General features: G+C 44.5%; 1 protein-coding gene across 1 annotated transcript in view; it reads left to right on the top strand.

Annotated features, from left to right (window-relative positions):
* Nucleotides 1-22,719, top strand: part of CPNE4 (copine IV) — a 355,861-nt gene that overhangs the window by 188,383 nt on the left and 144,759 nt on the right. The window contains exon 2 of the mRNA XM_006883318.1: nucleotides 10,899-11,078. Within this exon, the coding sequence (XP_006883380.1) occupies nucleotides 10,899-11,078 (180 nt within the window). The remainder of the gene's footprint in view (nucleotides 1-10,898; nucleotides 11,079-22,719) is intronic.

Below are 22,719 nucleotides of genomic sequence, written 5' to 3' on the forward strand. Positions count from 1 at the left end.
TTGTATTGAGCACAGGCACCCAGGACTCCAGTGAGGCCTCATGTTCTTACTACCGCTGAAAAGACCCCACTTCCAGGTCCAGGGCTCTTTAGCAGGAACAGGGGCTAGGACTTGGACGTGTCTTCTTGGAAGACACAACTCAGCTCTTCACAAGGACCTTCACCCTAGCCACTCGCAACTGAGAGACCGGATGAAACCTGTTTCCCAAGGATCCTGACAAGGTTAACAATCTCTGATCCAAAAGTGCTGCCTTTTAATAAAAATGTGCTTATTTATATCACAATTCACTTTTAAACAGTTATTCCTATACATTGTTTAATTCATGTAAATCTTTCATACAATCATTTCCGTACGTTTTGTTTTCTCTGAGTACTATTCATCTGGTACCTTTCTCATCTCAAGTCCACCTTGCCCCTTACCTACTCCCTCACCCCCATGCCCCCACTGATGGCTTCCTCTTCCTACTTCCTCACCCCCCCCCGCCCCCACTGACAGCTTCCTCTTCCTACTTCCTCACACCTCCCCCCGCCCCCACTGACAGCTTCCTCTTCCTACTTCCTCACCCCCACTCCCCCACTGATGTCTTCCTCTCCCTACTTCCTCACCCCCATGCCCCCGCTGACGGCTTCCTCTCCCTACTTCCTCACCCCCATGCCCCCACTGATGTCTTCCTCTCCCTACTTCCTCACCCCCACTCCCCCACTGACGGCTTCCTCTTCCTCCTTCCTCACCCCTTCTCCCTTTCTTTGTAGAATGGTAAATCTCTTGTTCCTGTCTGCCAGTTGTAGTAGTCCTGCTGTCCTTGCTGTGACTTTCCTCAGGTCAACCCCCACTGGCCTTGGTCCTTGTCTGCCCCTTACGTTTACACCCTGCCCTCCTCTGACCCCTGCTGTCACCGTATCTTATACAGTACTTGTCCGTTTGTGACTGGCTGAGTTAATTCACTCACCATGATGTTCTCTAGACTCTGCCGTGTCGTGTCATATGAAAGTATTGCTTTTCACAGTAGACACTGAGATCCTCACATTTTCATGGGGAAAACCAAGTGTCAGAAGCAGGTGAGCCCTGCTTAATCACCAGGTGCTTCGGGAGAGAGCAGCGGCCATAAGACCCACGTTGCTCCTCCAGATCCAGCGGCATCTGGAGAAGGTTCACTGGGTTCGTGACAATCATTTACAGTTTGGGGAGGGGGTAACCGAGGTATCAGCAGAAAGGGTGCTGATTAAAGAGGTGAGGGGAGGAATGGAGGGAGTTGGAGCCTAAGGAAACTGACCCCACCCCCAGGAAGCCCCCTGGCAGCATTCTCTGTTCACGGGAACCTCACACAGCCACCGGGATGTCACCAGCACATGCAGGAAGGCTCAGGCCCACCCCAGCTAGTCTACCTTCACAAGTGGTGACAGAGGCGTCCGTGAACCTGGGGTGTATAGGCACCTTCCTGCATTTGACTTTCTCTCCGCTGTTGTCAAACATCAGTTAATCTGAAATCCTGAGCTCTCCAGCCTTGGGTGACCTTTCTGGAGAACTCCACAGCGGTGACAAAGAAAAGAGCTCATGGGGACATCCTGTTAATAACCACCATTTGAGCGGAGTGCAAATTGCTTTACACTTGTGTGGGATCAGCCTCCCAGCTCCCGTGTGGAGAGGATCTGACAGTCGCTGGCACTGGAGTGGCCTGCAGTCCCATCCTTCCCGCTCCGGAACCTGCCAGGCTCAGCCTGCTTTTAGGAGAAACACGCGGCTCAGGGAAGGCAGCTTCTGATCACTTGACATCCATGTGTGAAGGGACAGATGAGAGCAGTTGAATTTTCTCTGAAAAAACACCTTGAAAATGACGAAATCTACACCTTCTGCGCATGGAGCATCCAGATATCTCCTGAACTGAGAGGCAGGAGTCAGTGGAAGTCAGTTAAAAAGCCACGAGTAAAAGGAGGACAAGGAAACTTAAAGACGGGAAAGGCCATGGGCCACTGAAAGGCGCTGCAGCATTTCCTGTCCAGCTGAGGGCGGTAATGGTGGACTCTCAGGGAGCATTTCGAGCCCTGAGTGTTGGGGGCTGGACTCCCCTCCAGACCAGAGTGGTCAGACGGCCCTTGTGCCATGTGTCCTCCTCAGGATTCCACATGCCGAGGGAGAATTTCACAGACAGTCCCAACTGACTCTGGTCCTCACTAAGTGGCTGGGCGACCTTGAGCAAGTTAACCTCTTTGAGGTTAACATTTCCTTGGGAGAAAATAATGACCAGTGGCAATATATGGTCATTAGGATAATTAAGTGAAGTAACAGATGTCATTAGAAAAATACCTGCTTAGTTAAGAAAAGAGGAGATACATAACGTACACTACATGGAAACAGTTAAGGGGAATAACTTCTTAAAAAGAATATATGGTTAGGTGTTATTTGTGTGACAACAGTCCAGAATAAGTGCTGCATAGTGAAGAAGTGGACTGGGGTAGGGAGGAGGATTGTATAGCAATGAAAGAATTTTTTTTTTCCAAAGAGAAGAGTTAACTTGGGGTGAGGCGCGGGGCAGGGAGGAAAATGTGCAACAATGAATGAAGGGAAATCCAAGTTCTCTATAAACTTTCATTAAAATCTCAATTAAAAAAAAAAAGGAAAAAGAAAAATACCTGCTGTGTATTGAGCCAGTTGCCACCAAACTGAGTCTAGCTCAGAGCAACCACGTGTGTTGTGTCCCCCCGATGCCCTGCTGAAGTGGACGCCACTCCTGCTTCTTACATCCATTTATATTGGGGGGAGGTTCCCCCCACAATCATCCCACCAATGACGACTCTCGTGAAAGAGTGCACCCCAGCTACTTCATTGGCCTTTTAGACGGCCAACTGCTGATCCTCTCATCCCTACCAAACCCGTACTCTGAGGAACAAGCATGTCCCTTTTGCTGAGGGAGCCTCTGTTTATCTTGGAAACTTTGAGCATCTGTGTCCACAAGCAAAGTCCAGTCCAGAGCAAGTACAGCCGGCCACCCCAGCTCCCAACAGAGATCATCTTTTCTCAGTCTGGTTAGGTTCTGGTCATCTGGTCGGCTCCTCCCCAGCCACCTGTGGCCAGGTGCAAATGGGCATCCACTGGGAACACTAAAAGGGAAGGTCTGCCCTGGGGACAAGCTCTTAAACTGTTACTGGAGGATGGGCCTTGGTCAAGAGGAAAGACTTAGGCCCACCTAGTGTTCTGAAGAGATTTACATTTGAATGGATTTGTGGACTACATTGGACTTTGGATTGAAGAGATTCACATCCAGATGAAGGGCACCCAGGAAAGGAGAGAGGAACATATATGTATTATTAAACGCACCGAAATCGTGGGCTTGGAGGGCAAGGGACAGGAATCTTTACAGGCAAAGAAGCAGGCCAGCACAAAGATTCCTCAGAAATCCCCACCCCACAGGCAAACGAGACCAGAGCTCAAGGCGGTGCCAGAATCGTGGGGATATATATATATATATATTTAAATTTACCTCAAATATGGAATGTCTCCTGGGGTTTCTCTCAGGAGAATTCAAGTACGTTTAATTATAAATGCACTCCTGTCGATGGTTATGAGGGCCAAGGGACATTTTGCAAAGTCTCTCCATGTATGGAGTGGGGATGGAAGAAGGGCTGGCTTAATAGAGGCTGTTAGTAGGTTTTGTTGAGCAAGATCAGCCTCTGCAGTTGAGGATATTTAGCATCTAGTGGCATCGTCTTCACGTTGTTACAATCCTTCACGCACCTGCACACTTATAAACACCCCTGAGGTAGTGAGTACTGCTCAGTGGAACCCCCTAACTAGACAAGTATCTCAAGATCAGCTTCAGTCCAAGTGTGTGTGAGAAATTAAGGAGAAATAAAGGCCACCAAAGAGTCAGATGGATTTCAGCTTTAGAAAAGAGGAGGAGGAATGCACAGTCTAGGTGCTGGGCCAGCCAGGCTGTCAGGAAAGGCAGGATCTCAGTGTGGGTTCTTGTTTTCCTGCTCAGTGACTTCAGCTCGGAGCCAGTCACAACCCACCTCAGGAACAACAGGTCTGAAACTTGCGCCGTTCTTCATCGTCCTCTTCATCCTCATGACCCCTGGCAGGTTCAAGTCCATTGTTCAATCACTGTGGCAAGCCATCTCATTGAGGAGATTCCTCTTTTTTGATGACCTTCATCTTTCCAGCATGATGCCTTTTTCAAAGAAATAACCCCTCCTGACAACATGCCCAGAGTATGAGGTGGAATTTCACCACCTTAGCTGTCAGAAGCAACCTTCCTTCAGGATTAATTTGTTTCTCCTCTTGTCAGTCCATGGGATATTCGCTATTCTTCACCATACGACAATTCGGAGGTATCAGGTTTTTGATCCTCCTTATCCACTGTATAATCTTCACATACCTAGGAAGCAATTGAAAACGCCATGACTTGAATCAGACCCACCTTAATCTTTAAAGTGACATCCTTGCTCTTTAGCACTTTGGAGAGGTCCTTAACAGCAGGTTTCCTCAATGCAGCATGTCTTTCAATTTCTTTACTGCTGCTGCCGTGGATGTTGATGGTAGATTGGGTAGAATGAAATCACTGACAACTTCACACCGTGGGAAGGGCATCAGTAAGCTCGAGTCAAGGTCCCAGGCAGTTCACTGTTTATGATTGACTCTGAACACAAGGCTGGTGAATAAAGCTCACCTAGTACAGCTGTGGAAGAAAGCCATGGTGGCTGCTCCCATCAAGACCCCGGTTCTGCTCTGTGACAAAGTCCCCAGAGTCAGGCCCAGCGTGATGGCAACGATGCCATCCTGGGTGGAAACTTGGGACTTTGAATAATTTTACATTTATCTCATTCAGTTTCCCCATGTGACTTTACACCAGAATGCTGACCATCTTCAGCCTCATCAAAGAGGAGAATCCACTTAAATAGAAAATAAAATCCTGTCTCACCAACATCAGTCCGTCACCCTGGATGGAACGACGTGGAGAGCCACGGCTTGTGTGGCGTAGCCGCCGGACGGGCCACTGAGGCTGAGACTCCTCACCGGTGTCTGCAAACATCAGCAGCTAAAATTCTGAACTTGACTAATGTAATTTCTGGTGACTGAGTGATTTGTTTTATTATCTAAATTTCATATAATTTAATGTGTCTCCTAGGAAGATACATGATTTGAATGTCTGCCTGTAATAAATTCTTCATTTTTTCCACATGAGAAAATGATCCATTTTTCATTCAGAGGAATTTAGATTCTCTTTATATTCACTAGATAAATCTTGAGCAAACATTTCAAGAATATCATCTTGAAGGAACATCTAATTCTAAGCCTGCCTGGAGGCCCTGCGGTCTCCCGCTGACCCAGGGCACCATTCTCCAGGTGAGACTCCCACAAAAAGCCTGGTGCCTTAGAGATAAAAATTTCTATTTCTCCAGGAGCCCTGTGACCATCCACTGATTTTTGGTGAAAATATATACAGCAAAATCCACTCGGTTCTTAAACCTAACGCTTGACACCATTGGTTTTATTTTTCGTGTTATTTAAATATTCTTGTAACCCCTGTCCTAGTTATTTTACTCAAATGAATCTAAACTTCTACCCCACAACCATCTTATTTAGGCTTTAAAATAGTTGTTGACCATTTGATCTCAAATAAAAAGTTATCTAAATACATAAATATTTAAAATTTTAAAAAAGAGCACAATGCTCAAGGGGGACAATCTTCACTATTTATAGTGAAAAGTTATTTAGTTTAAAGGTGATTTCAGGAGATAATATCAACTGAAGGTCTGAAAAGTGGCTCAGGGCTACAATCACCAGGATGAAAAGGTCCCATAAGTCTAGAGTCTTTAAGAATTTGAAGTTGCATACACATTTTTCTCCCTTTCTATTGTTGTTGTTGTTGTTATGTGCCATTGAATCGCCTGTGACTCATAGCGACCCTATGCACAAGAGCCCTAAATGTCGTTCTATCCTGTGCCAACCTCGCCGTCTCAAACACACTCAACACCACTCCAGTCACAGAATCGATCCGTCTCATCAAAGGTCTTCCTCTCCTGCAGCGTCTCTCCACTCTCCCAAACATGACCTCCCTCTCCAAGGACCAGTCCCTCCTTGCAACATGCTCAAAGTATATCAGACAAAGCTTCAGAATCCTTGACTCCAAGGAGCATTCCGGCTTCACCTTCTCCAGGACAAACCTGTTTGTTCTCCTAGCAGTCCATGGTATATTCAACACTCTTCTTCAGCACCACAGCTCAAAGAAATCAATTCTCTTTCTATCATCCCTATTTACTGTCCAACTCTCCAATGCATAGCACATAATTGCAAAGGCTATAGCCTGGATCAGGCACACCTTAGTCTCCAGCCTGATGTCATTGCTCTTTAGTACTCTTGAGAGGTCCCTCATAGCTGACTTTACCAATGCAATTCGTCTCCTTATTTCCTGGCTGCTATTACCAAGAGTGTTGACTGTGGAACCAATTAAACTAAAACTGTTAACTATCTCAATCTAGTCACTATCCATATTGATGCTGCCAATTGCGCCAGTGGTGAGAATCTTTGTTTTCCTGACGTTGAGCCTCAATCCATATTGGAAGCTGCAGTCCTTGACCTTATGCAGCAAGCACCTTAGGTCCTCCTCAGTTTCAGCAAGCAGGGTTGTGTCATCTGCATAACACAGGTTGTTGAAGACTCTTCCACCAATCCTGATACCACATTCCTCCTCGTACAGCCCAGCATCTTGGATGATCTGTTCAAATAAGCATATAAAGATGCCCAAATTACTAGTCATTAACTTATTGCCTTCGGGCCAGAATCAACTCATAGCTGACACTCCACTGGGTGTTCAAGGCATGGGAAGAGATTGCCCATCATTCGGCTATGGAGTTGGTGGTGAATTTGAACAACCAGAGAGGCATGGTCTTTGGCTTTGCCATTGTTGTTACATAGCATCAAAAAGGAAGCTCTTAGCAACCCTGGTCTGAACCTTGACCTATCCTGTACCATCCTCGGGTCTCCTGCCTGTGTGAGTTCATTATCACAGTTACTGCATCAATCCATCTTATCGAGGGTCATCTTCTCTTTTGATAACACTCCACCTTTCTTAACAAGATATTTTTTCCAAGGACTGGTCTCCACTGACAACATGTATGTGTGATGAACTTTCAATATCTTTGCCTCTAAGGAACAGTCTGATTATACTTCCTCCAAGACAGATTGGTTTGATCTTTTGGCAGAACACTGGATATTCAAGACTTCACCAACACCACAACTCAAAGGCTTCAATTCTTCTTTGGTCATCTTCATTCTTTGTCGAATTTCCAAATGCATAAAAAACAATCGAAAATGCTGTGGCTTGGGTAGGAGTACCTTTGTCTTTACACTGACATCCTTGCTCTTTAATACTTTAGAGAAATCCTAAACAGCAGATCTCTTCCCAGAGCAACATGTCTTCCAAATTGTTGATGATTGGTATTATGTGTGCTGATTGTGGCCCAAGAAAAATTAAATTCCCAACAATTTCAGTATTTTATTCATCTATCATGATATTGCCTGTAAGTCCAGTGGTGAGAACTTTTGTTTTTGTGATGTTGAGATGTAATCTGTTGATTATGTAATATCTGTAGCCTTCGATCTTCTACGGTAAGTGGCTCAATTCTTCTTCACTTTCTACAAGTAAGATCGTGTCGTGTACATAAAGCGGATTGCTAATAAGTTACAAACAAGATCATGTCATCTGCATAATGTAGATTGTTGATGAGTTTTGTTCCAATCTTGATGCCACATTCTTCTTCATATATTCCAGCTACTCAAAATTCTTTCCTCCGCTTACAGATTGAATAGGTATGGAGAAAAAAGATACAACGCTGACACACACCTTTCCTGATCTTAACTCATGCAGTGTTCCCTTTTTCTGGTCAGACAGCAGCTTCTTTGTTGAAGCTGTGTTTCACACAAGCACAATTAAGTGTTGTGAGATTCCAATGCTTCTCAATTCTGGTCATAATTTGTTTTGATCCACAGAGTTAAATGCCTTTGCATAGTAAACACATGTAAACATCTTTCTGATATTCTCTGCTTTTAGTCAACATTAATCTGACATCTTCAGCGATACACCTCGTACCACAGTACCTTCTAAATGCAACTTGAAATTCTGGCAGTTTCTTGTTCATGTAGTGTTCCAGTCACTTTTTAATAGTCTTTAACAAAATTTGACTAGCTTGTGATATTAATATTATTTATTTCTGCAGTCTGTTGGATTGCTCTTTTATTTTTCTATGAATGGGAACAAATGTGAATTGGAAAAATGCAAATTAAAACCACAATAAGGTCATATTCCTCATGTGTTAGAATGTAAAACTCAACATAGACATCTGTATGTGTCCCAGGCATTTTTCTGCAAGGTACTTAGATAAGCAAAGAGGAAATACATGTCCATGTAGAGGAATGTATGTGATGTTCACAGAATTTTTATTCTCAATAGCCAGAAATCTGGAAACAGTCCAAATATCTATCACCAGGGTTGCTGTTGTTGTTGTTGTTGTTATGTGCCATCAAGTCGTTTGCGACTCATAGCGACCCTATGTACAACAGCCCTAAACCGTGCTCTATCCTGTGCCAATCGCATTGCCTCTGACACACCCATCCCGATTACCCCAGTCACTGAATCAATCCACCTCATAGAGGGTCTTCCCCTCCTGCGCTGTCCCTCCACTCTACCCAGCATGATGTCCCTCTCTAAAGACCTGTCTCTCCTTACAACATGTCTAAAGTATGTCAGACGAAGCCCCAGCATCCTTGCCTCCAAGGAGTAGCCTGGTTTAACCCCCTCCAGGATGAATCTGTCTGTTTTCTTGGCAGCCCAGGGTACATTCAATACTCTTCTCCAGCACCACAGCTCAAAGGCATCAATTCTCCTTCTATCCTCCCTAGTCATTGTCCAACTCTCTGATGCATAACAAGTGATTGCAAAAACCATGGCCTGTATCAGGCGCACCTTAGTCTCCAGAGAGACACCGTTGCTCTTGAGTACTTTAGAGAGGTCCCTAACAGCAGACTTTCCCATCGCAGTACGTTTTTTTATTTCCTGGCTGCTGGTGCCAAGAGTGTTGACCGTATCACCAGGGGACTACTCAGAAATACATGCGAGAAAAACTCGATGCGTACAAAAATGTGGGTGAGCTTCAGGGTCATTGTGCTGAATGAGTGAAGCAAGACAAAGAGAGTACATGTCATTATTAGCACCTCTTAGAAGACACAAACTCGTTTATGGTAACCAAAGCAGATCTTAGTGTTACAAGAGGGAGTGCTGGTGGCCTAGAGGCAGGAAACTGCAGTTTGAGGAGGGTCAGCTGTGTGTCCTTCTGACTTAAAGGTATAAAAAACAACTAGAAGAGGATTAGGGAGAGCGAGAAGGAGGAGTTGTTTTAAAGGGGCATGAGGAAACTTTTGGGGGCAGTAGACATGCTTACCACCTGGTTTGAGTCATAGTTCCACACTTGTGTATGAGTCTCATTTGTCTGATGCTTCTGTAACAGAGATACCAAGCCAAAATTTAGTCTCTTAGTTTTAGTAGGCTAGAAGTCCAAGTTCAGGAAGGTCCTCTCTTTAAGGTCACAAAGGAAAGTCCTCATTTCCTTTAACATCCGGAGACTCAGTGTTCACTGGAGACTCAGGGTGTTCTGGCCTTTCACAGTGGCAAGGATTGTCTTTGTGCAGGAACCTGGGTCCAAAAAGACCAACTCCATTCCTCTGACTTATTTCGTGGGGTACAGAGGGGTGCTGCAGTCCCACCTCATCACCTCACTTTCCTCCTCTTTCATCTCTATTGAGATAGAACTTATCACTGGCTACATACTATGGGAACTCCACTTATACCTTTACGTCCGATGAGGGTTTTGATGGGACAGGGGAGTATTGCTTCTCAAAGTTAGAAGCAGCTTTTTTGGAGTAATGGATATTTGAGAAGCAGGAGTTGGGCTGACTCTGACCAGAACTCAGAGTGCCGGGAAGCTGAGCGAGTGATTCCATCCATAGAACTGATTCCCTGGGAGCACAGAGCCCGAAAGCTGCAGTTCCAGAAGGAAGGGGAACCAGAGATTCATGTAATGTCCAAACAGAAAGGGACTTGTCATTCTCTAACCTAAATCTTGTTGGTGAAGAAACTGAGGCTCAAGGAATTAAAACTAGGAGCCCTGGTGGCCTGGTGGCATGAAGGTGCTCTGCAATCCTGAAGGCACTCAGTTCGAGGTCACCAACTGCTCCATGGTAGAAGGACGGGTGTCTCTTCCCGCGTGATTAACTGCCTCTGAAAACCCACTGGAGGGTCAGCTATGGGTCAGTTCTGACTCTATGGTACAACAACAACAACAAACATTACATATTGAATAAGGGCAGAGGTGAGACCAGAAGCAGTTATTTTCCTACCAATTCTTTTGGCTTTCTGATTCATCATTCTGAGACAGAAGACTCGTGCTAGAGTAGGATTGGCTAAAACAAACCCCCAGCCTACCATTACTGTGACCATCAGACATCACGAATCAACTACAGATTTCTTTCCTCTTGGGCCCAGACTTGCCCTTAGTGTATTTCTCAGCCCAAGGCCTCATTCAGGCAGTGCCACTGATGACTGATCTACCTGCTGCCCAGATACGTAATTATGTGAAATACTCCAAATTGTCTAATAAACTTTCATTTCCTTAATTACGCCCAAGACGAGTTTCCTCCCTGAAACTGGGCTCAGTTTATGAGGCTTCCTTGTAGAGTTCCTAACTGCTCTGTCTGGATGAATGTGAACTTGCTGGGGGCGGGGGGAAGGGGGGCGCGGCATTTATGATTTTCAAGAGGGGAAAACACCATGAGATTCGTTTGCTTGAAGAGCAGCAAGGAAAGCTCTCAGCCCTGCTGGGGTTTCTCTTTCTCTCTGCCTGCAGGTGGACAGGACAGAGGTGATCCGCACCTGCATAAACCCTGTATACTCAAAACTGTTCACCGTGGACTTCTACTTTGAAGAAGTGCAACGTCTGCGGTTTGAAGTTCACGACATCAGCAGCAACCACAACGGGTTGAAGGAGGCCGACTTCCTGGGTGGCATGGAGTGCACGCTCGGCCAGGTGGGTCACAGGGCACCCCTTCCTCTCACTTTTTGTAATATTCTTCCACCCTTCGCCCTTCACTTTGTGACTCAATCCTTCTGTTCGTTTTTCTTAAATATGTAATATTTTGCAACTTCCCGGGCACAATCATGTCTGTTATACTTCATAAAGGCAGCAGTAAATTTGTGAGTTCATTATTTTTGCAGACGTAATCATTTGCTCCCATAAATCCCCTCACGGGTTAACTGTTCTTTGTGCCTAACATGCTTCATGCTGAGCCGGACAATGAATAAGAAAGGTGGAAGGAGAACCAATGCTTTGAACTGGGGTTCTGGTAATGAGTACTGAGTAGGCCTTGACTGATGAGCAAACACGTCTCTTGGAAGAAGAGCAGCCAGGGGGGTTTAGAGGATGACAAAGCCATTGTCTCGCCAACTTTGAGCATATTGTCAGGAGCGGCTAGTCCTTGCAAAAAGGTATCGTGTTAAGAAAAGCGGAGGGTCAGAGGAGGAGGAGAAGTCTCTCCACGAGCTGGGTCGGCTACAGTGGTTTCAACCATGGGCTGGAGCCCAGTGGAGATGGTGAGGCTGGCACAGGAGGGCAGGTTCAGATCTGCCGTCCAAGGAGTCGCTGTGTACTGGAGTTCACTTACCTAACAGCAGTGATGTACCAGAGGCCATGACCTGCTCCTGTGTCTGTGACGGCCTGATCCTGTCACATCACATACTGCCATCTCCCAACTCAACTCTCAGGCCTCCAGGGTACTGAATACCGCTTACGTTTATTCAAAGTGCTAAAAAAGGGGGCTGAATTGATGCCATTTGGTGAATAAGTAAATTACTTTATGCAATCTTCTAACAAAACCATGGAAAATATCATTATTGTTTCCTTCTCATTGGTGACAAAAATCAACACTTGGTGAGATTTTAAGGTGACTTGTCCAAGGCCTCCCGCTAATATGTGACGGCCCCAATCTTCCTGATTTTAAGCCCCATTGCCTCGATTTATTAATGCCTTTCCTTTTTCCTCTCCTTCCTGCTATACCCAGAAGTGTAGGTGTTTGGGGGTGGGGCTATCTAAATGAAGAAGTAGTTCCTATACCCAGGAAATAGACACAATAACTGAAGAAGACATATATGTGCATGGAAAATAGAATATCCATGGTGTTCCCTAAACCTCAGTAAGGCTCTCCTGGACTCTGGTAGGTCTGTGGGTGTTGAGGAGGGGAGAAGAGGCACACTGTTGGTAATCTAGTGCCGCTGTAACAATAATGTATTTTCTCATGGTTTCAGAGACTCAGGGCCTGAATTCATGTGCTGACACTGGTGGAAGCCTTTTTCTCTGATCTGACTCTGGAGAATTGTCCTTGACTCTCTAGAATTTAGCTCAGGGGACCCATCTGCTCTCCTTGTTACTGAACGCAAGGGGTTCTTTCCTTAGTCAATTGCCAGTAAGACAGACAGATTGCAATACCCATAAGCTCTTTAATACAGATCTGGGATAAAGCAGTGAGAACCTTCTCAGAAACTGTCTCCTCATCTGGGAGTGGTCACTAGGCTCTTATACCAGGGTTAGGTACTAACTTACTTAATGATTCACTTTTGTTAGTAAAGCTAAAGAATTTCTACATTTGAAAAAAGAAAAAAAAATCCAATTCACACGTAAATATTAGTAAACAGGCAACCTATAAGCTAGTTAATATATGACTGAGAAAAACAGGTTTTGGAAAAATAAAAGCTAATTCAGGAAAGAATTAAACAGGTAAACAGGAAAATACAATTTACACAGGACTAGAAAAAACCGTTTCAAAGAGGTAAACACTGATCTGAGAAAGATGCATTTCCTCTCCTGGTAAACAGACAGCTTAAACTCCTTTACATGATTAAAGAAAGGAACTGAAGAATTCTAAGATAAAATAACCAGTTTTGTAGGCTGGAGAAAACTAATGTCAGTTTTATAACATATATGTATATGTAACTGATATATATATTTCTGAACATACTAATACCACCCCATCATCCTTACTTGTTTCAAACTCTTTCATATCTCAGAAGAGATTTGTTCAAAACATGTCTCATACTAATCCTGCCTCATTAAAACAAGACAACCAATTCCCAAATGAGATTTTAACCACAGGGATGTCATTGAATGCAAGGGCTTCCTTCCATAGTCAATTGTCAATAAAAGAGATTGCAATATCCAGAGCACTTTATTGTAGATCTGGGAAAGCAGAGAGAATCCTCTCCATAACTGCCGCCCTGTCTAAGGGCGGTCACTGATTTTTATACTTGGGTTAGGTGTTAATCTACTTAACATGTTACTATTGTTAGTTCAAACATACAAGATTTTTACATTCAAAGAGAACAGTTTACAGTTACTAATAAACAGACAACTTGTGATATCGTTTAACTATGACTGAATATGATGGTTTCAAAGACATAAATGCTAATCTGGGAAAGATGCATTCCTCCTCCTGGTAAACAGCTTAAGGTACAGTCCACAAGTGATTGAGAAAAAGACAACTTTAAGATTCTTACACATGATTTCTAGTTAACACACAACTTGGGGTACAGTTTACAAATAACTGAGAAAAGACAAATGCTAATTCAATGAAAGATGCATTTCCCCTCCTAGTAAACAGACAGTTTAAGTATTGCATGACTGTGGAGAAGTTACAGCAGGGTCTGAGGACCAAATGGTAACTTGATGTTGGACCAGTTTTGCAGGCTGGAGGCACATGATGTCAGTTTGAAAACTATGCCATATGTTTGAGTAATCCTGAACTTATTAATACCACCCTATAGGGATATATGTTAGTAATTACAACACATACTGTAGGGAGGTATACGTACAATCCATAACATTCCACCCTTTGCCCCCACAAAAGTCATGTTCTTGCCACCTGCAAAACACCCTATGCCATCCCATCACTGCAAAAGTTTTAAATAAATAGCAACTCCAAAATATCATCTTCTAAAGCATATAATTCAAATGTACATGAAAGTTTACACACATTTCATCCTGGGGTGAAATTCCTCTTTGTCTGTGAACCTGTGAATTCTAGAATGAAAGTTACCTGTTTTCAAAGTATAAGGCAGATAGCGTCCTTGTAAATGGGAAAAATTGAAGGGATAAAAGGGATGTGGGCACCAAGCGAGTTCAAATCCAGCATAATAAATGGCCTCGGTCCTCATGGCTTGAAAATACCCTCTGCTCTTTGAGACTGTGTGGGCAGCAGCCCGCCCTCCAGACTCTGGGTATAGGGTATTCCCTCTGAGTTCTGGGTAGAGGCTCCTCAGCCCTAGACTTCAGCCCCACCTCCCAGACCCACTGAGTTGGCAGCTCTGCTCCCTCTGTTTGGAGAGACTCCACTCACCTGGTCCATTTGAGCAAGCCCACCTCCTCAGCCCTGGCTGACCCTGTTCTCTGTACTTTAGACATGACAGTCCTAGCCTTTCAGTTTCCGGTTGTTGCCCGATCCTCTTTCAAATCCACCACCAGACAAACAGGCTTCTCCTGTGCATTTTATAGGCTCCAATCCCCCACCCCCACCAGAGTGTCAGCTATAAGTTGGTTCTGAGTGGGTGGCAATGAGTTTGAGTTCTTGGTCAAGATAAGTGATAGTCCTACATTGCAGAATCATGTTGGTGCAGATCTGACCCTGTGAGACATAGGAGGCCGGGGTTCTACCCTTGACACCAGCGGCTATGGTCCCACCCTTTGAGACCCTTTGAGCTCTGTTGCCCTGCTCCGTGGAACAGCTCTGTCGTCACTGAGCTGCTCCGGGGGTGGTTCTGCTCTTTCCTTGGAGGCCCCTTTGTACCATTTCCTGCTTGTAGAATTCCAATAAGCCAAGAGCTTTCTGTCATTTTTGTTCTGTCTCCGTCCTTTTCAGTGTAAGCGGATGGTTTTCTGTGATGGTAGCTGGTCAGATCCCTCACTTGTAAGCTTAATCTCTTTCATAAAAGCTAGTTTGGCCACATGCTTGTTAAAAATTCTAGGATATGTGGGCTTAGTTTGAACAACCTAACTTTCCAAATCTTAAAATTTTGTTTTCATTATTCATTTTTAAGTCTGTATCTTTCCTCTTGAATTTTACTATGAGAGGCAAAGAGAAGCCATGTGATCCTTTTTAAGATCTTCTTTAGAAATCTTTTCAACCAGATATCCAATTTCATTATTTACAGGTTCTATTTCCCACTATTGGAAGCAGGAGTGGCATTCACATCCAAAATAGCTTGTCTCCAGAAACCCTATGAACCTGGAGCAAGGAAGAAAACTATACAAGTGTCTATGTCTTTAATTCGTAGAGTCGCTATGAGTTGCCTAAGACTCGATGGCACTTAACAACAACCACCTTCCACTAACCATAATTCAAGCAAGTTCTTTGACACTGTATGAAATGTTGTTGTTGTTGTTAGGTGCCATCAAGTCAGAATGTACTCATAGTAGACACCACACCCCCCACACCCCTGACACCAGTAGGTTTTCAGAGGCTGTAAACGGCATCAGGAGAGATTGTGCCTTTTTCTCCTAAGGAGCAGTTGGTGAATTTGAACTATTCATCTTTGGGGTGGCAGCACACCCCTTACCCACTAGGCCACCAGAGCTCCTCACTGCATGAAAGGCCTGCCCTGTTTACATTGTCCAGTCACATGCTCAGCATTTTCCTTTGAAGCATCACCAGAAGCACATTTGATGTCCACATATTTAGTAAGTCTGTCACCACATGTAGCCTCTATGATAGAGACTTGCTGAATGTTGTTGTTATTGTTAGGTCCCATGGAGTCAGAACTGACTAAGAGTGGGCCCTCTAATGGGTTTTCAGAGCCTGTAAATTGCATGAGAGGAGATTGTTCATCTTTCTAAAATGGAGAATCTGGTGGATTTGAACTGCCTGCCTTTGGATTGGTAGGTAAACATAATTCTACCTACAGTTTCTTCCAGGCAATCTAAGTACTCACTATTGTTGGTGTTGTGTGCCCTTGAGTTGGAATGACTCATAGTTGACCCTCCAGCAGGTTTTCAGAGGCAATAAATGGCACAGGATGAGATTGCCCATCTTTCTCTCATGAAGCAGGTGGTGGATTCAAACCTCAGTCCTTTGGGATGGTGGTGCAGCTCCTTAACTAGGCATATTTTCATTCTTTCAGTCTCCATCCATTAACCAATGTCAAAACTGCTTCCACATTTGTCTGTCTGTCTGTCAGAACAGCACATCGTTCTCTTGTAGTATATCAAGGATCTTAGGTGAGGTTCTCTGGAGTAGCAAAACCCTGAGCATAAATATCTGAATAGATTTGTTTACAAGAAATGGCTCATGTAGTTGAGGACTCTGTCACGTCCTGGATCTGTGGGTCAGGCTTCACGAGCTTGCAAAGGCTGATCAATCCAAAGCTGGCGAGTCAGGTGGCAGGCTGCTGGCTCTCGGTCCTATATCCAGGGGAGCAGCTCGCATGGACGCTGTTGGTTATCCCGCAGCAGACAGGTTCTCTACTCCTGTAGCTGTCAGACTCTTGGCCATTAACAAGTATGGGCTTTCAGACACACGACCAAGTAGAAAACAGCCACTCTCTAGCAATGCTGACATTGAAAGCCACCCTTCAGGGGGCAAAGCCAAGAAAATGAGGTGGAGACAGGGGCTTGACTCCTTGTGGTGAGGGAGTAAATCACTTATTGTTAAAACTGTTTGAAGTAGGATTTGTAAATTTTTAAACTGGAAACATGAAAATGTATACAGCATCTTTAAGAGAAGGTTGGATGGTAAAGCAAGGGAAATTAGGTGGTTAAATCAGTTTTCATTTTCTTTTGTCAAATGAGGCATATGTGCATGTGAACAATGAAGGTCATATTACAAATTAATTTTTTTAAACCCCAAATCCAACAACCCATTGCTGTTTTATTTTCATCAAAGGGAGGCCATGATAGTCTGGGGAGGGGGGGTTTCTTTTTTCCCCCTCTTTTTTTAAATTTTAATAATTTTAATGAACATTTACAGAGACTTTGGATGTCCACTCATTCATTGTTGCACTTTTCTCCTCGCCCAGCCCTCCCCCCCAGGGGTTTCCTTCTTATAGGGGTCCTGGGGAGGACTAAGATGGAATTTCTCAGAATTTGGGGTGTTAATTAAGTTAGCTTTGGGCTATTTTGATCAGGCTCAGACCCTTATCAGGATCCATTGTCTGGGCTGCTCTTTGATATGACCAGCTTAGATGTTATCAGGTTTCTCAGGAAGTGGTCAAGCCTGGGGGTGGTGGGGGTGGGGCAACTGCCATATTCTTCCTCCACTTACTGTCTAAATGGTGTTGCAAAGAATGTACTGTATAGACAGCCAAGAGAGCAAACCCACGCCCAAGGACACTTGTGATGTGGAGATATGTCCAGAGGCTTATTTGCACAGCTATCTAAGCCCCACTGATTCTTCACTTGTAAAGTGGAGGTAATTGCAATGCTGACCTCAAGGACTATTGTGAGAATTCTGCAAGATAATGGATGTAAAGTGCTCTGCTGAGCCCTGGAGCAGAGGGAGCTTCAGGACACAGAAGCTGCTATTAAGGTGGTGGGAATCTGACAAACAGTGGGAACAAGCAGTACTTGTGCGAAACTAAAGGGAGACAGGTAAAATGAGAAGGCATGAGGGGGAACACGCTCCTGTCCTGAACCACTAGTAAAGTTGCACTTTCTGTTTTCTTTCAAGTTTGTTTAGAGCATTTTCAGATAAAGCATTCAAAATTATGTAGATGTTTTAATATTTGTTCTTCAGATATTTTTAAGTGACAATGATATTAAACCAGATCTATGGGATAATTTGGCACAGGCATTTTGATTCCTATGTTGCTGTAAACTAAGTCACAAAGAGCTAAATTCATTTTAAAGATCCTTTCGTGCAGAGAGTCACACGTGCAGAGCTTTCATCCTCCAAGCCTCGTCCAGATGCTCAGATGCGCTCTGGCCATTTGAATTGGCCACACTCTCGCTCTTCTCCATAAATGATGCAGCAGGACCCTTCGCTTTTAAGGACCCATCAACCCTCAACGTGCTAAAATCTGGCCTTGGCCATGACGTTGGCTACAAGTACATCAAGTAACTTAGCACCGAGCAAAATAATGTGAAAGAAAGGTTCTGTCCTCAGAGAAGCCTCAAAGCAGAACTGTGTGTTCTCGCCAGATGGAACAACGGGAGGGTGAATCAGCGGGTGATGGGGTGCTCAGAAAGCTGTGTACTCCTTCTGGGAGAGCTTAGAAACCTTACTCCAATGTCTTTGGGCCAAAAGGAAGCAAAGAGATAAGCCCCTTTTCTGCCCCACTGGATGCAATCCGCATCAGAGGAAGACAGGACTTCTTACTATCTGGAATATCAATGCAAGGCATGTATTCTCTATCTCATTACTTGTTAACTCCTTCATTCACCCTCAGGATCTTCCACTCTTCTATCCACCAAATCCAGTGGACACTAGCTCAGAAATGCTGCATATAATGAACTGTGTTGTTGTTCTTGTTGGATGAGGTTGAGTGGGTACCCACTCATAGCAAACTGTCCACAAAACAAGACGCTGCTGGGTCCACCAACTCCTCCCATACGCTGCAAGGCCCATCGTTCCAGGAGCTGCCTCAGTCCATCTCCTCGAGGACTTTCCTCTTTCTCACCGATTGCCTGCTTTTCCAGGCATGATGTCCTCCAGAGACCTGACAACACGCCCAAAGCATGTGCGCCGAAGTCCCACCGTGCTTGTCTCAAAGGACCACCCTGGCTGTGTTTCCTCCAGGATGTATTTCTTTGCCCTTTGCATAGGCCGTATATCTGCAACTCTTCACCAGCACTACCAGGCAAACCTATCAGTTCTCTCGTCTTCCTTGTTCCTCATCCGGCTTCCACATACATATGAAACAACTGAAAACGCCATGGCTGAGGCCAGGTGCACCTGTGTGTTTAAAATGACATCCTTCTGTTAAGAAGCACTTTGAAGACCTTGACAGCAGGGGTGCCGGTGCAGTACATCAGTACATCGTTGGACCCTTCACTTCTCCTGCCATGGGTGCTGGCTGTGGATCCAAATGAAACAAGATTCTTGACAGATTCAAGCTTTTCTCCATTCCTGACTTGGTCCTGTGCATCAGCCCTCCTCAGGCTGCCGCCCCTTCTTCACGCGGCATGACTTCACACTGGTCATCATTCTAATCTCTTTGCTTCTTTACATCACCATTTGGACAAGGCTGTGTGAAGGTCGAAAAGTTAGGCTCCCTTGTTATAAAGTCCTTTGTCTACCTTGATAACAGGAATTTCTACATATTTCCATGGCATTTCCCGCCTCTTGTTACAAGATCCTTAATCATTTCCTGACCCTCTTGCTCTCCTATATTCTCCTACTTCTAAATATGAAACTCTGGTGGCCTAGTGGGTAAGGAGTTCCACTGACAACCCAAAGTCAGGTGGTTCAAATCCACCAGCTCCTGCTCTAAAGCAGAAAAATGGACCGTCTGCTTCTGTGTGATTTACAGCCTCTGAAAACTCACTGGAGGGTCAGCTATAGTTGGTTCTGACTCAAAAGCGTCTAACAACATTGCTGACTAGCTGCACCTGACGCCCAACATCTCATGCCACGTAACACTTCCTTCAGACTGGACCCTCCAGCTGCCCCTTGCATCCCCAAAGTGGCTTCTCAAGTCATTTATAAAAACATAGACACCCCTCTCCCAACTGGAAAGAGTACACACACACACACACACACACACACACGTCAATACTAACTGTTGAAGTACTCATTTCTTCACAGACCAAAGGACTGGAAGAATGTATTTTTAAATATTTACAGTGATAGCATCCACATTGTGAGATTCTGGGCATATTTTAATGCCACCTCTGTTTTTCTGTATTATCTAAAAGGAACAAATATTGCCTCTATATCAGAAAAAATATCATAAATGTTAGTAAAAACAGAATAGTAAGGACTGGCTGCTGGCTTCAAAGAACTTCATATAAGTGAACGAGGACAATAAGCAAACAATAAGCATCATATAGATTGATAAACTTCTGAAGACTTTTTTAAAGAGCAAAGGCTTTAACTGGGGAAATTGGTCAGGAATGCCTTCAGGCAGGACACTTGCTGAAGCTGGGTTGGGTCTTCCAGAGGGCATTCGTAGGCCTACAGTGCTGCCCTGTCCCCTGACCGGTCTACAGGGAGAAGGCTTGCAGGCCACTGTGGTTCTGCTCTTGGGTAATTTTATTTTGTGGGTTTCCCTCCATTTGTTCTTCGGTAATACTATTTTTGATGACAGAGGAGACTCCTGAAGACGCATAGCACTAATGGTGAATAAGTCCAGGAAACTTTGTCGAGGCTGAAGGGAGTTCAGAGGCCCACCCCCTATCTCCAACGCCTGGAAGGTCTAGGTCCAGCCCAACTGGGGAAAGAGAATATTTTTCTTTTTAATTAATAAGGTTTAAAGGGAGAAAAACAATAACCATTTTGGCTTAGAAAATCATTCCCTAGAGCCTGTATTTCAGATCCAAGGACAAAATAAGCCTGGGTATGAATTAATTAACTTTGCTTTGGAAGGAATGAGAGTCTCCAGGGCTTCTGTTCCCTGTAGGGACGGTCAGCAAGGTGCAGGCTCCCAAGCCGGGCCCTACGGGAGCGCCCGGTGGGTTATGTGTATCCCACACGCCAGGCCCTAGGGCAGTCCCCAGTGGGCTGACTATGTGCATCCCACGTACTCTTCTACAGAACCTGTCCCCAGAAGCATGGGGACAGCATACACACCCAAGCCAGTTTTTAGAGCAATCGACTAGAGATCATCTAAACCACAATGTCCTCTGTATAAAGCAACTTAAAACAGCTACTATGCATTCCTTCACTCCTTCAAATAAATGTGTATATGAGTCCGTCCTGGCTTGATGTCTCACGACAGTATACCTGTATCTATCTACCTACCCCCCCCCGCCCGTGTGTGTGTGTGTGTGTGTGTGTGTGTGTGTGTGTGTGTGTGTAAAAGATTGACAGTCACTCAGTGGCATGTAACAAAAACCCTTTCTTCATTTGGAGGAAACAGATTTATTGCTTTACAATTAAAACACAGGCTTATGGTCAATTGCATTCAGAAACAGTAAAGAAACAGTGGGCATAGATCAATGATTAATTTTATAAAACAAAACGGGAAAGACACTATGAAAAACAATGTAAACAGAATACGTATAAATGATAACAATAAAAACAGACAACAAAATAATAAAGAAAATTTTACTTTGCTTCCCCATTGAGAGGTAACACGAGACATTGGGGTACGTTTTCTCAGCTACTTTTCCTTCGTGAGCTCATAGATTTTTTATTTGGTCACTTATGCTTGCTTTTTGTTGCCTGATTTTTTACGTAAAAAGACCTCATGAATGTCTCTCTGTGCTGATGCTTGTGCTTCTGCATCATCGACTTTAAAGGATGCACGGTGTCCTCAGTGCCACGTTCATGAATCCTGCCCCCCTTGGAGGACCCTGAGGCTGTTTCCAGCTTTCCACAATTCTAGGCACTTTCTGACAAACATCAGATTAGCTACATTTTTGTGCATGCTAATTTTACTCAGATAAATGAACAACAGTACAGTGTTTGGACAGACAATTCTAAGTCCTTTGATACAAATTAAGGAACCCTGCTTGTACAGTGAGTTGAGCATTAGGATAATAACTCAAAGGTTGGTGGTTCAAATCTATCAGTTATTTCATGGGGAAAAAGACATGACAACCTGCTTATGTGAAAATTACGGCCCCAGCAACTCTTTCAGCCATTTTCTCTGCCCTGCAGGCTGTGAGTCAGGAGCCGCTAATGACAATAGCTTTAATTTTCTATTTTCTATACATATTGTCAAATACTTGTGCAGAAATATTATAGCAACCTCTTGTTATTGTTGTGTGCCATTTGGTCAGAACCAACTCATAGCTGACCCTCCAGCAGGTTTTCAGAGCCAGTAAATCACATGGAAGGAGGTTGCCCATCCTTCTCCCACAGAGAAGCTGTGGTTCCAAACTGTGTGCTTTTGAGATTACAGCCCAGCTTCTAACCACGAGGCCTCCACCACTCCCTAACTCCCGATAGCAACTCATCCAACCCTGTAAATGTACAGAAATAGTCTTTTTCTTGTATCCTTAATAGTGCTTCCATGTCCATCTTACTCTTTGTAAAGGTGTGTGGATTGAATTCATCAGCTGCTCCTCAGGAGACAGATGGACAATTTCCTCCCCTGTGATTTGTTGTTGTTGTTGTGTACTGTAGAGTCAGAACCTACGTATAGCTGACCCTCGAGGGGTGTAGATTCAGACACAGTTAATCACACAGGAGAAGATTGCCCATCCTTCTCCTGCAGAGCAGATGATGACCTCGAACTTTGTGTCTGCGGGATTGCGGTGCAGCTTCTTGCCACTAGGCCACCAGAGCTCACATGTGATTATTTGTAGCTCACATGTGATCTGAAAACCTGTTGAAGAGTCAGCTATACGTTGGTTCTGACCTGACTACACACAGTAACAAGCATCTCTCAAACAAGAAGACAGCTCTGTCCTAAAATGGGGGTCCTCACCCCCGAGAGGGGCTGAAGGTAGAGAGAGGAGAGGCAACATGGCTGTGTGTCCCAGCTCCCGTGGGCAGGTGGTCATGTTCTCAGACCCTCTCCCCTGC

Source organism: Elephantulus edwardii, unplaced genomic scaffold, assembly GCF_000299155.1.
Source record: "Elephantulus edwardii isolate Elephantulus edwardi_28Jun2011 unplaced genomic scaffold, EleEdw1.0 scaffold00027, whole genome shotgun sequence".
NCBI lineage: Eukaryota > Metazoa > Chordata > Mammalia > Macroscelidea > Macroscelididae > Elephantulus > Elephantulus edwardii.